This window comes from Canis lupus, chromosome 28 (assembly GCF_011100685.1).
Source record: "Canis lupus familiaris isolate Mischka breed German Shepherd chromosome 28, alternate assembly UU_Cfam_GSD_1.0, whole genome shotgun sequence".
Classification (NCBI taxonomy): Eukaryota; Metazoa; Chordata; class Mammalia; order Carnivora; family Canidae; genus Canis; species Canis lupus.
The window spans coordinates 16665862-16680744 of record NC_049249.1 but is presented as its reverse complement, the minus strand read 5'-3'; the positions used below and the strand labels follow the sequence as shown (position 1 = coordinate 16680744).

Here is a 14883-nt window from a genome sequence, read left to right as displayed (position 1 = left end):
TCTGTAGGTTGCCTTTTAGTTTTATTGATTGTTTCCTTTACTGTGCAAAAGCTTTTATCCTGATGAAGTCCCAATAGTTCATTTTGCTCCCTTGCCTTTGGAGATGTGTCTAGCAAGAAGTTGCCATGCCTGAGGTCAAAGAGGTTACTGCCCATGCTCTCCTCTAGGATTTTGATGGATTCCTGTCTCACATTTAGGTCTTTCATCCATTTTGAGTTTATTTTCGTATATGGTATAAGAAAATAGTCCAGTTTTATTCTTCTACATGTGGCTGTTCAATTTTCCCAACACCATTCACTGAAGAGACTATCTTTTTTCAATTGGATAGCCTTTCCTGGTTTGTCAAAGATTAGTTGACCACAGAGTTGAGCGTCCATTTCTGGGTTTTCTATTCTGTTCCATTGAGTTATGTGTCTGTTTTTGTGCCAGTAACATATTGTCCTGATGATTACAGCTTTGTAATACAGCTTAAAATCCAGAATTGTGATGCCTCCAGCTTTGGTTTTCTTTTTCAACATTACTTTGGCTATTCAAGGTCTTTTATGGTTCCATACAAATTTTAGGATAGTTTGTTCCAGCTCTGTGAAAAATTTTGATAGGAATTGCATCGAATGTGTAGATTGCTTTGGGTAGCATAGACATTTTAACACTATTTGTTCTTCCAATCCATGAACATGGAATATCTTTCCATTTCTTTTTATCTTCCTCAATTTCTTTCATAAGTGCTCTATAGTTTTCAGAGTACAGATCCTTTACCTCTTTGGTCAGGTTTGTTCCTAGATATCTTATAGGTTTGGGTGCAATTGTAAATGGGATCGACTCCTTGATTTCTCTTTCTGCTGCTTCATTTTTAGTGTATGGAAATACAGTTGGCTTCTGTGCATTGATTTTATAGACTGCAACTTTGCTGAATTCCTGTATCAGTTCTAGCAAGTTTTTGGTGGAGTATTTTGGGTTTACTGCAGAGTATCATGTTGTCTGTGAGGAGTGAAAATTTGACTTCTTTGCCGATTTCAATGCTATTTATTTATTTATTTATTTATTTATTGTCTGATTGCTGAGGCTAGGATTTCCAGTACTATGTTGAACAGCAATGGTGAGAGTGGACATCCCTGTTGTGTTCCTGACCTTTGGGGAAAAGCTCTCAGTTTTTCCTTATCAAGGATGATGTTCACTGTGAGTCTTTTGTATATGGCTTTTATGATGTTGAGCTATAATCTCTCTATTCCTTCATGGTGGAGGGTTTTTATCAGGAAAAGATGCTTTAGGGGGTCCCTGGGTGGCTCAGTGGTTTAGTGCCTGCCTTTGGCCCAGGGAGCGATCCTGGAGTCCCGGGATCGAGTCCCGCGTCAGGCTCCTGGCATGGAGCCTGCTTCTCCCTCTGCCTGTGTCTCTACCTCTCTCTCTCTATGTCTATCATGAATAAATAAATAAAATCTTAAAAAAAAAAGAAAAGAAAAGATGCTGTATTTTGTCAAATGATGTTTCTGCATCTATCAATTCTTACCATTTTTAAAATTAACGTGGTATATCACATTGGTTTATTTTCAGATGTTGAACCACTCCTGCAGGAATAAATCCCACTTGGTTTTAGTAAATAATCCTCTTAATGTACTGTTGGACCCTATTAGCTAGTATCTTGGTGAGAATTTTTGTAATCATGTTCATCAAGGATATTGTTCTGTAATTATCTTTTTTAGCGGGGTCTTTGGGGATCAAGGTAATGTTGGCTTCATAGAATGAGTTTGGAAAATTTTCTTCCATTTCTATTTTTTGGAACAGTTTCAGAAGAATAGGTATTAATTCTTCTTTAAATGTTTGTTATAATTCCCCTGAGAAGCCATCCAGCCCTGGACTCTTTGTTTGTTGGGAGATTTTTGATTGCTGATTCAATTTCTTTGCTGATAATGGGTCTGTTCAGGTTTTCTATTTCTTCCTGTTTCAGTTTTGGTAGTTTACGTTTCTAGGAATGTATCCATTTCTTCTAGATTACCTAATTTGTTGGCGTATAATTTCTCATAATATTCTCTTATAATTGTTCATATTTCTTCACTGTTGGTTGTGACCTCTCCTCTTTCATTCATGATTTTATTTATTTGGGTCCTTTCTCTTTTCTTTTTGATAAGTTTGGCTAGGGGTTTATCAATCTTATTACTTAATTCTTTACAAGAACCAGCTCCTAGTTTCATTGATCTGTTCTACTTGTTTTTTTTTTTTATTTCTACATCATTTATTTCTGCTCTATTATTTATTATTTCTCTTCTCCTGCTGGATTTAGGCATTATTTGCTATTCTTTTTCCAGCTCCCTTAGGTGTAAGTTTAGATTGTGTATTTGAGACTTTTCTTGCTTCTTGAAAAAGGCTCATATTGCTATATGCTACCCTCTTAGGTCCACCTTTGCCGTATCTGCAGGTTTTGAACTGTCATGTTTTCATTTTCATTTGCTTCCATATATTTTTTAAATTCTTCTTTAATTTCCTGGTTGATCCATTTATTCTTTATAGGACACTCTTTAACTTCCACGTATTTGTGGTCCTTCCAAATTTCTTCTTGTGGCTGACTTCAAATTTCATAGCAGTATGGTCTAAAAACATGCATATAGTATGAAATTAGTCTTTTTGTACCAGTTGAGACTTGATTTATGTGATCTATTCTGGAGAATGTTCCATGTATACTCAAGAAGAATGTATTCTGCTGGTTAGAATCAAATGCTCTGAAGAAATCTGTTAAGCCCATCTGGTCCAGTGTGTCATTCAAAGCCCCTGTTTCCTTGTTGACCTTCTGCATAAATGATCTGTCCATTGCTGTGAGTGAGGTATTAAAGTTCCCTACTATTATTGTATTATCATCAATGAGTTTCTTTAATTTTGTTATTAATTGGTTTATATATTTGGCTGTTCCCAATTTAGGGAAATAAAAATTTACAATTATTAGATCTTGTTGGGTAGACCCCTTTATTATGATATAGTATCCTTCTTCATCTCTTAATACAGTCTTTGGTTTAAAATCTAGTTTGTCTTATATAAGGATGGCTACTCTAGCTTTCTTTTGACTTTGGTCTCTCTCTGCTCAAAGGGTCCCTTTTAATATTTCTTGCAGAACTGTTTTAGTGTTGAAAATTCCTTTAGTCTTTGTTTGTCCTGTAAACTATCTCTCCTTCTATTCTAAATGAAAGCCTTGGTGGATAAAGTATTCTTGGCTGCATAGTTTTCTCATTTAGCATCTTGAATATATCATGCCAGTCCTTTTTGGCCTCCAGGTCTGTGTGGACAGGTCTTCTGTCAGCCTTCTATGTCTACCCTTACAGGTTAAGGACCCTTTGTTCTGAGCTGTTTTCAGTATTTTCTCTTTATCTTTGTAAATTGCGATCTTCACTATAATATATTAAGGTGTTGGCCTATTTTTGTTTACTTTGAGGGGAGTTCTCCGTGTTTCTTGGATTTAATGCCTGTTTCCTCCTTCAGATTAGAGAAATTCTCAGCTATAATTTGTTCAAATAAACCTTCTGCTCCCTTTTCCTGCTCCTCATCTTCTGGGACTCCTATAATATGGATATTATTTCATTTTTTGGAATCGCTGAGTTCCCTAAGTCTACCTTTGTGATCTAATGGTTTTCTTTCCCTCTTCTTTTCAGCTTTATTATTTTCCATAATTTTATCTTCTGTCACTGATTCACTCTTCTCATTCATCATTTTTATGACCTCAACTTGGGACTGCATCTTGTTCATAGCATTTTTAATTTCAGCCTGACTAGATTTTAGTCTTTTATCTCTGCAGTAAGGGATTCTCTGGTGTCTTTTATGCTTTTTTCAAACCCAGCTAGTATCCTTATATTGTTGTTTTAAATTCTAGTTCAGACATTTTACTTATATCTGCATTGATTAAATCTCTGGCCATCATTTCATCCTGTTCTTTCATTTAGAGTGAATTCCTCCATCTTCCATGAGTCGTTTTTCTGACTTGCAGATGTGCAGCTTCCTTCTGCAAGACTTCTTTTTTTTTTTTTTTCTTCTGCAAGACTTCTTAATCAATTTCATGGAAGTTTAGAATGATCCTATCTTTATCTACCTATGTTCCAGTGAGGAAGCAGGATTAGAGTTGCCCTATTATTTCACTATTTTACCACTCCCCCTATAATATGAATCTTATATATAATATATATTGTATAAATATATTTATATGTAAATAAATATATATCTTTATTCAATTAAAATTCTTCAGTGAAGTTTTATAGTCTAAAAATGACTTTGTGTAATTTTCTTATTAGGTTTATTTTAGATATTTGATAGGGTTTTTTGCTTTTGTGAATGGAATATTTTTCTATTATATTTTCTAATTGGTCATTAATAGTATATATGAATGTTACTGATTTTATCTTTTTTTTTATGATAGTCACACAGAGAGAGAGAGAGAGAGAGAGAGAGAGAGGCAGGCTCCATGCACCGGGAGCCTGACATGGGATTCGATCCTGGGTCTCCAGGATCGCGCCCTGGGCCAAAGGCAGGCGCTAAACCGCTGCACCACCCAGGGATCCCTGATTTTATCTTTTATATCTGATCACCTTGCTGAATTCTCTTTTTAGTTCTGCTATTTTGTCAGTTGGTTCTTTTTGATTGTCTAGGTAAAGTATCATATCTTCTGAAAAATCATGTGTCTTATCAATTTTTATACTTTCTTTTTCTTGTCTTATGCTAAGGGCTTCTAATATACTAGTAGTCATAAGAGTGGACATGCTTGTCTTCTTCCTGACCTTAACAGGAAAGTTTCTAACTTTTAAGTGTGATATTTGCCTCAGCATCTGTTTGATATTCTTTCACAAGTTGGATTCCTTTCCATCTCTTGTTACCTAAGAGTTTTTATTGTGAAGTTTTCAAATATCCTGTGTTCCTCCAATAGACATTGGTCATTTTACAACAGATTCCATTTGCTAATATTTTATTTAGGATTTATGTATCTTTATCCAGAAGTAAGATTGTTTTCTTGTGGTTTCTTTGTTTAATTATGGTATCAGGGTTATACCAGCCTTAACATATGATTTGAGTAGTTTTCTACTTTTCTTCCCCATGCTTTGGATCAGTATGTATAAAGTGCTAATTCTTCTTTTAATTTGGTTAAAAAACAAACCAAAATATTCACACACACATATGAAACCATCTGTGCCTAATTTCTGTTACAGGAGTTGATTCTTTTCTTTGTTTCAAGTTTATCTACAGTCTTGTCAAGTTTTGTTTCTTTTCAAATAAAAATTTGATAAATTACAGTTTCTTAGAAAATTTTCTATCTCATCTAGGTTTTAAAGTATATAAATTTATATAATATTCTAATTTCAAGTCCTTTCTGATTTTTTAGTTATAGCTCTCTCTTTATTCCTAATTGTATATTTATACCTTTTATCTTTTATCTTGACATACTTTATTTTTTTTAATTTTTATTTATTTATGATAGTCACTCAGAGAGAGAGAGAGAGAGGCAGAGACATAGGCAGAGGGAGAAGCAGGCTCCATGCACCGGGAGCCCGACGTGGGACTTGATCCTGGGTCTCCAGGATCGCGCCCTGGGCCAAATGCAGGCGCCAAACCGCTGCACCACCCAGGGATCCCTATCTTGATATACTTTATAACAGTATTTCTATTTTATTAATATAGTACAGTTTTTATTGATGACTCTATTATGATAAGAACATATAATTTTATACCTATACATTTGATCACTTTAGGGTTTTATCAATTTAGAATTTTATTTGTTCTTCCCTACTTCCTTCAGGTTTATTTGTCCTCATTTTGTTAGTTTTTTGAATTGAAAAGTGGTTCCTTTCATATTGTTTTCCAGTGTATGAAAGGTTGTAAATATACCTCTGAGTACCACTTTCACTATATTGCATTGATTTTGACAAGTAATTTTCTCATCTTTCCTTAGTTGTAAACATTTGTAATTCCATTTTGAACACAACAACCAAAGGGTTTCTTAGAAAAGTGTATGCAGGGATCCCTGGGTGGCTCAGCGGTTTGGCGCCTGCCTTCAGCCCAGGGCACGATTCTGGAGTCCCGGGATCAAGTCCCACGTCGGGCTCCCGGTATGAAGCCTGCTTCTCTCTCCTCCTGTGTCTCTGCCTCTCTCTCTATCATAAATAAATCTTAAAAAGAAAAAAGAAAGTGTATGCATTTTTCTGTTTTCAAATTTCCTTGTATATTATTATAGATTGTTTTGTATATCTTTCTTTTGCTAACTTTGAAATTTATTTCACTGCGGTCAGTAATAAAGCTTGTTGAGATTCTTTGTAGCCTTGTATCCAGTCACTTTTTGCGACTATCTCATGTATGTTTGTAAATAATATTTTATTCTCTGGGGTTGGTTTGTTGTTGTTGTTTTGGTGGGGGGTGGGGGGAGTGGATGAGTAGGGGAAGGTACCATGTTCTTTAATTTCCTACTAGATCAATCTAATTGTGTCAGGTACTTTATATCCATATTTATGTGTTTGCTATTTGAACTGTTGTCTTCTAGGATATGATTAGCAATTTGTCAATTTATCCTTGTCTTTCTATCAGTATTTATGTTAGATGCCAAAATGTACACAACAGATCTCCTCAATAAATTATTCCTTTATCCTTATGAAATATCTATCTTTATCACTTTCAATGTTCTTAATCTACATTTTGGTTTTTATATTAAGTTTTTTGCTGTTTCTTTTTGTTATATATTTCACGTACTTATATATCTTTCTCCATTCCTTTATTTACAACTTTCTTTTGTCTGCTAATCATTATACAGCTGGATTATTTCTTTGTAAATCCTGTCAAAACTTTTTAACAGGTGAGTTTAGCCATGTTTATTGTGATTATTGATATGTTTAATATTATTCCTGCATTTTATTTTTGGTGTTCTATCTAACATGTTTTCAACTCCTTTCTTTTCCCTCTTTCTGTCTTCTTGGATTGCTCATACATTTATAAATTATTGTTCTTTTTTTTTTAAACTATTTTGGGACTCATAATTCTATTTCTATTTTAAAAATTCTAACCCGGGATGCCTGGGTAGCTCGGCAGTTGAGCATCTGCCTTCAGCTCAGTGTGTGATCCTGGAGTCCCTGGAACAAGTCCCACATTGGGCTCCCTGCGGAGTCTTCTTCTCCCTTTGCCTGTGTCTCTGCTCCCTCTCTGTGTGTATCTCATGCATAAATAAATACAACCTTTAAAAAATAAAAATAAAATAAAAATTCCAACCTACATGCTTAACTTTCTATTTTTCTACATCACCTGGTACCTTCCTAGTCAATGGAAGAACACAGCAGCATTGACATCACGTGGAAGCTTAACCCCATCCTAAATCTCTTGGTCAGAATCTGTTCTTTAACAAGACCTCCTGGTGATTCATTGGCACATTAAAGTTAGAGAAGCTCTGGTTTAGTGTGTATCATACCATATCCACCCTCCAAATAAGACAAGATCATTGTGTTATTGTTAGTTTTTACTTTTTCAGCTTTCTCTGTTTCCTTCACCTTCTCTCAGTGGATATTATTTGGAATTATAGCTCTAAATCGCCAGTTTTTAAGACTCTTAAATACATGTAACTCTTATTTAGACTTAAGTCTTTCTATCCAACTTCCTCTGACATTAGTATATCCTTAATAATCCTTTCAGAGGTATGGGTACTGGTGAATTTTCTGAATCTCTGACTATCTATAAATGACTCTAGTTTAACCTTGCACTTGAATAATGGTTTGGTGACTATAGAATTACAGATTCAAGGTTTTTCTTTCACTCCAAAATTTGATCCAAAGTTATTGACCCATTGTATTCTTGCATCTAGTGTTGCTAAAGTAGGTCTTCTATTAGATTCTTCTACTTTGCAATATTCTTTTCCTCTTTAAAAATGTTTCAGATTTGGTTCCGAAGTTTTACATTTCTTTTTTTTTAAAATAGCTTATTTATTTGAGAGAAAGAGGGAGAAAGAGAGAGCAAGAGAGAGCATGAGCTGGGAGAGGGGCAGAGAGAGGAGCAGACTCCCAGTAAGTGGGAAGCTTGATGCAGACTCGATCCCAGGACCCTGGAATCATAACCTGAGCCAAAGGCAGACATTTAACGAACTGAGCCAGCCAGGCCCCAAATTTTACGACATTTCTGTGTCTAGACCTGGGCCTGGACCATACTAGTTATGCTTTTTCAGTCTTGAGTATTCATGCTGTATTATGTTTTTAGAAATTCTTCCATGTTATTTCTTTCAACCCTGTGGCCCCCCTTTCTCTTTATTCTCTTTTCTGATGTGTATTATTTATAGGTCCTTCTAGGTGTGTCATATAAGTGCCTTCACTCTTCTTTCACATTTTCGATCTCTATTTTTTTGGTTATACCCAGCAGAATTCTTAATTGATTCTTGCAGATCACTAATTATCTTCAGTTTTGTCCATCTTGCTATTCAGCCCATCTACAGAATTTCTTTGTTTCAAAGATCAAACTTTTAAGTTCTATAATCTTGTGATTCTTTTTATGAGATACAGTATTTTGCATCTCTAGTTACTGTAAAATTCTACTCTTGTTTAATTAACTCTGTGTAACAAGCCTTCTGTTTATTGAATTTGTTGTCTCTCTTCAGTGGCTTTGTTTTCCCCAAAATATTGGTAGTCTGTTATTATTTTTATTATTGCCTACTTAACTTTAAAATTGACATGCCCCATTATAATTCCACTACACCAGTTGAACCTGCTTGGGAAGATTTGTAGGAGTTCTGAAGTCAGCAGGTATTCTGATCTGTTTTTCAGTAAAATGAGAAGGGGTAGATAGTGTTGGGAAGTGGCTTGGCCACTTATCTTATGGCAGAGGGAGATGTTCTCTAATTCCTTCTAGCCACTGACACACTTCTTGTTATTGCCCTATCTCTCCCACCCAGATATTTTTTTTTTTAGATTTTATTTATTTATTTATTTATGAGAGACAGAGAGAGAGAGGGAGGCAGAGACACAGGCAGAGGGAGAAGCAGGCTCCACGCAGGGAGCCCGACCGGGACTTGATTCCAGGTCCCCAAGATCACGACCTGGGGCCAAAGGCGGCGCTAAACCACTGAGCCACCAGGCTGACCTCCCACCCAAATATTTATTCCATTTCCCTTCACCTGGCAGCAAACACCCCTGTTATTACTACTGGGACCCCAAGAGTTTTATCAAGTGGTGGTACATATACATGCAGGTTCTGTCAACTGCCTGTTTCTGATGTAGGACCTCCAACTAATCACTTTACCAGCTACTTCTAGGTTACCCCATATCTGGTATAGCTTCTACATTTTGTTAAATATTTTCTCGTGGGTTCTTGGGACCATCATGTATCATTCAGATCCATCTGATTTTCATCTTTCAGATGTTACAGTGTCCATGGTATTAAAGGATCCTTTTTTCCCTCTTAATTATAGTAATAGATTTATCTACTTATTATACACTTCTTTTCTCTTAATTTTATGGATTGAGGCAGGAAAGAATAATATTAAAGCCCATTCTCAGTCAGTCATTTTGAAAGTGAAGTGCTCAATTTTTCTATTATATTTTCTGATTTTTTGTTGATTTATAAGTGCTCTTTATATACTAAAGATATTAATACTTTGTCATATATGTTACAATGTGTATCCTTTGGCCCTGAATTTTCTGAAGTTATAAACTTTTAAAGATAATTTTTATTTTTAAAATGTTCAAATATATATAAAAGGAGAGAGAATAATAAAATGATAATAAACCCAATGGCCAATATTGTTTCATCCTATACATTTACTCACTATCCCCTCTCCTGATCATTTCATCTTTAACTATTTAAGTAAGTACCTCTAAAAGACAAGAACTCTCTCGAACTCTCTCTCTCTTTTTTTTTAAGTAGGTTCCACACGTAGCATGGAGCTCAACATGGGGCTTGAGCTCACAACACTGAGATCAAGACCTGGGCTGAGATCAAGGGTTGGATCTGAGCCACCCAAGCACCCCAAAATAAGAACTCTTAAAACATATAACCACAATACCATCAGCACACCCAAATATCAATAATTCCTTAATTTATTTCAATGAAGCAATGAACTTACACACTTTTGTTGTTGTTTTTAGATGAATGAGGTTTTAAGGGTTAAATCTGAAAACTTAAACAACCACAATAAGCCCATAATCTAATTTTTACTTGATAGTTTCATTTAGATAAAATCTCTTTTTTTTTATTGACTGCTGTCTAAAGAGACTCAGAAAAGCATGTCTATAAAGATTAATTCTTTGTACTTGATGTCATTCTTTCTTATTTGAAAATTCAGGTTCTGACTATGATGGAAGAAAATGAAACAGTAGACAATATTGCAAAATTAGACCAAAAAGAATTTGGCCTGGATCTTGAAGAACTGGAAAGGCTTCATGATGAAAATGAGGAAGAAGTGGCAAAGGTATAGAAAAATCTAATTTAAGCACCATAAAGAAATATACTGAAAGAAGTAAAAAGAAAATGGGAAGAAAAATAAATAAATAAATAAATAAAAATAAATAAAAATAAAAAAAATAAAAAAAAAAGAAAATGGGAAGAATTTTTCTAGGATAATGTGAATAAAACAAAAACTTCTCCAGTACAATATGAATAAAGCAAACTTAGTGTATATAAATGGAATAAATTAAAAAATTATTAAATTTGGGAGTTAGGAGAAAGAAGAGTGTCTAGGCCAGCCACACATCTGATGTTTGTCTTTCCTCATGACATTTGTTCCAACCATTTTCCACCATATGTTTGAAAGTTTTTAGAAATCCTCTCAGTCACCTTATGCCAACTTTGGACCTTCTGGTTTAAGAGCTTCTTTCTTTCTTTCTTTTCTTTCTTCTTTCTTTCTTTCTTTCTTTCTTTCTTTCTTTCTTTCTTTCTTTCTTTCTTCCTTCCTTCCTTCCTTCCTTCCTTCCTTCCTTCCTTCCTTTCTTTCTTTCTTTCTTTCTTTCTTTCTTTCTTTCTTTCTCTTTTCTTTCTTCTCTTTCTTCTCTTTCTTCTTCTTTCGTAAGCTCCACACCCACAAGGAGCCCAATGCAGGGTTTGAACTCACAACCCTGAGATCAAAACCTGAGCTAGGATCAAGAGTCTGACCCTTAACTGTCTGAGCCACCCAGGTGCCAATAGCCCTGTCTTAATTACAATTGAAATCTTTCTCCCTTTATTCACTGCTCACCCTTTGAGCATCATCTACTCTATGGCCACTCTGAAAATATAGAAGATTAGCAATTACTATGTTCCCTATGTATCTTCTCTCATCTATGCTAGCGATCCCAGCTCCAATGGCCATCATATAATGTAGTTTTGATAGGTTCATCATCATGCGTTTTCCATCTGATTTCATTATATTTGGGTATAGCACCCAAGAACTCCAATTATTATCTGTCCAGTTTAGAGAAAAGCCTAAACTGAAACCTTCCCACATGGGGCTGATCTGGCGGAGAAGACAGGCCCTAAACAAATCTCTCTATATTGTATAATGAAAGTAAACTGAATTCTGTGATAGATGTGAGGCATCTACTTCTGTGGTCAAAGAAGACCACTTTAAAAGCATTTCAGCTGAGATTGAAAAGGAGAAAGGGAGTTGGCTATGCAAAGTTAGGGGAAGAGAATGGCAGATGAAGGGAGCAGCATGAATGAAGGCCCTGAGGCAGAAATGGCTTAGAGTATTCCAGGACTGAAAGGCCAGGAGGGCAGAAGCACAGTAGACAGGAGAGAGTTTCATGGAATGAGGTAGGAGCAGAGGCCAGCTCTGAAGACCTTGAAATCATGGTGAAGAATTTGGCTTTTGTTACACTCAACAGAAAGCTATTAGAAATGATCCCATTTTCTTATAACAAATAGGCATCAATTTAGGACCATTTTGAATTATTTATCGTGATGGTTGCAACCATCCAAAAAGGTAGGTGGTTGTTGTCCTGACTTGAGGAAACTGAGGATTTGGACCTAGAATCACTTGGCTAAGGTCTCACAAACTGGATAAGATCCAGGAAGCACTCTCAGTGCTTTTCCCCTTTGACCTTGGCTTCACCCAAGCCTGGAATGCCTCCTCCCATTCTGGCATGAGGCTTTCCTAGCCTGCTCAGCTTGACCACTCCGTACCAACTTTGGGTGGGGTGCCTAACCTCATCCTCACTCGTGTTGTTTCTGCCTCCAAGCTCATGTGTGACCACTCATCCTCACAAACCTGCTCCTCTGGCCTGCTGACCTACAGACCACTGATAAAGCCACCCTGATTACCCCCACCCCATGCCTCTGTTCCAGATACTCTTCGCTGCTTTTCAGATTCCTGCATATTCTTCCAGAAGCCTTCTTAATCTTCTGAGCAGGTTTTGGTACAGAGAAAGGCTCGTGACATGCTTGTTTCCCCAATATTATTACCTTTTTTGAGCTCTGGGCTTTGAAAAAATATTAGCCCCAGATTGGATGTGATAGTGGAACCAGACAGTCCAGGATAGAACAGTGTTAGCAGAGGACACCACAAACCCAGGCACATTTGGGAAGAGGACACTAGTCCCTGGGCAGAGTTAGTGGTACCCACCAGTCAGGGAGCCCAGTCCTAAAGGGACCAGGCTATTAGCTAGCCCTAGTTCAGGATCTCAACCAGAGCAAAAAGACCAAAGCCCAGTAATGACAATCTCAACACGGAATTAGGGACCGGAGGGGTTGATCAAACAGCCTCAGCAGAAGAGAGGAAAAAGCTGGTGGGCTGGGAATCAAGCAGGTTCTGATAGCTGACAAGCCAAAACAGCTGTTTATTTAAGAAAAAATAATTTAAAACTTTATTAGCCATTAACCCAATGGCTAAAAAAGAAATTAAATGCAAATTAGACAAAGCCTTTGATCAGACAATGAATAAAACAAACATGAATGATTGAATGAACAACTATGACATTTTCTAATCCGGGGGATATTATTCTTAGCTAGTTTGTAGATAATTCTGCTAACAAAGAGAAATGCTAAAGAGGTTCTAAAGGGGACCCTAAGGACTAAAAATTGTTGGTCCTCACTTTCATATTAGGTCTTTAGCAAACTCCATTAAAACAAGAATTCTTCGGGTGCTTGGATGGCTCGGTCAGTTAAGTGTTTGCCTTTGGCTCAGGTCTTAATCTGAGGGTCCTGGGATTAAGCCCCACGTTGAGCTCCTTGCTCAGTGGGGAGCTTGCTTCTCCCTCTCTTTTTGCCTGCTTGTGCACCCACTGTCTCTCTCTCTCTGTGTCAAATAAATAAATAATATTTTTTAAAAAACAATTCTTAATCACTTAAAGGTCAAACAATTGGCTTACTTAATCAGATAAAACTAATTGAGGTAACATATGTTTCTAAAAGGTCAAGCATATGATCCCCAAGAGTAATGGAGCATTATTTATAGTGGACATAAATAATAGATGAATTAAGTGACCTCAAGACAGAGATCACAAACTGACACTTCAAGTATGCATTGACAAGAATTAAGCCAACATTTAGATATCTGATAGTTGCATTAAAAAAAAAATACACATTTCTGAACTTCTCTAATAAATCAGGAAGACCCGGCACAGCGGTTTATTCCCCAGTCCTGCACCAACCTGCCAGATCTGTGATAGTGAGCATTTTAACTATCCATCCCACTATGGCCATGCAACTGTCCTCACACCACCCTGGCTCATGTTTAGGACCTGCCTGCCATTAGAGGTGTTTGAATTGACACCCCAGTGCCCAAGGAATGGAGTCCCAAGCCACCAGACTAAACTTTAGGAAAGGTCCTTGAGATAAGACAGTATTTCCCCCAAAATGCATCTCAGCATAGGGCAGCTCCGTGTGTTAGGGAAAGAAGATAGCCATTAAATGTGCAGCCATAAGGCGTCTGGGTGGCTCCGTGGTTGAGCGCTTACCTTTGGCTCAGGTCGTGATCCCAGAGTCCTGGGATCGAGTTCCGCATTAGGCTCCCCATGGAGAGCCTGGTTCTCCCTCTGCCTCTGTCTCTGCCTTTCTCTCTGTGTCTCTCATGAATAAATAAATAAATAAATAAATAAATAAATAAATAATCTTTGAAAAAAAATGTGCAGCCATAAGCCACATATTCATGTTTATTATTCCCCTTCATCGACATTCTACAAGATAAGAAAAGATGCAGAGATGCATAACCTCGCCAAGGCCTATTTGGCTGAACTTATTAAAGAAGAATGCTGGAACTCGATGGCTGTGAAAGGTCGAGCTCTTAAGGTAACAGACATATTTCCAGGCCTAGCACCTTAGCTGATGAGAATTTTCATTGAAAGTCTCATGGCAGAAAAAATTTTTAAATAATTTTAAGAAAGTGCATACATGGAAAAACAGTCAGAGCATGCTTTGCCCTCCTTGTACCGAATTCCACTAGTTGCACAACTTTCTCTTGTTATCCTTTTTTCCTCTCTGCTCAGTTCCTGTAAGCTTCCACACCAGCAGTCTCTTGAGATTTTCTCTTTCCCTATGAACTACCTGCATTCATTCTTCCGATCTATCTCTTCCAAAAGGCCATTTCACTCGCATTCCACACAGATCGAAAACTAGACACAATACTGGTTACAGTTCTACCTGCATCCTCTATATGTCTGTTTTTTAATCCTTTTTCACTGAGATTCCTCCCAACACAATTTCCCTCTTTGTGTAGGGTGACCAGAAGGCCCAGCCTATGCCTGTGGTCCTAGAATAATAATTAAGAGCACTCTTCTCACTTTCAAATATGCTGCCCCTCTCATTTGGATAATGAAATATATGGCCACCCTACGTATTTGTGATTAAGTATTATTCATAAGAGAGGCACATTTTGGGCTGGTCAATTCTTTGCTGTGGGGGCTGTCTTATGGATTGTCTTATGGATTTGGCCTCTATCTATTAGGCCTCAGTAGCATCCAAAACTCTCATTAGTGAAAATCA

At 36.8% G+C, this 14883-nt stretch overlaps 1 protein-coding gene across 3 annotated transcripts in view; it reads left to right on the top strand.

Moving 5' to 3' along the window:
- The window catches only part of CFAP43 (cilia and flagella associated protein 43), a 111529-nt gene that overhangs the window by 67732 nt on the left and 28914 nt on the right, over positions 1–14883 (top strand). For all 3 annotated transcript variants that reach the window (XM_038578720.1, XM_038578718.1, XM_038578719.1), the window contains 2 exons: positions 10274–10399; positions 14086–14190. In XM_038578720.1, the coding sequence (XP_038434648.1) occupies positions 10274–10399; positions 14086–14190 (231 nt within the window). The remainder of the gene's footprint in view (positions 1–10273; positions 10400–14085; positions 14191–14883) is intronic.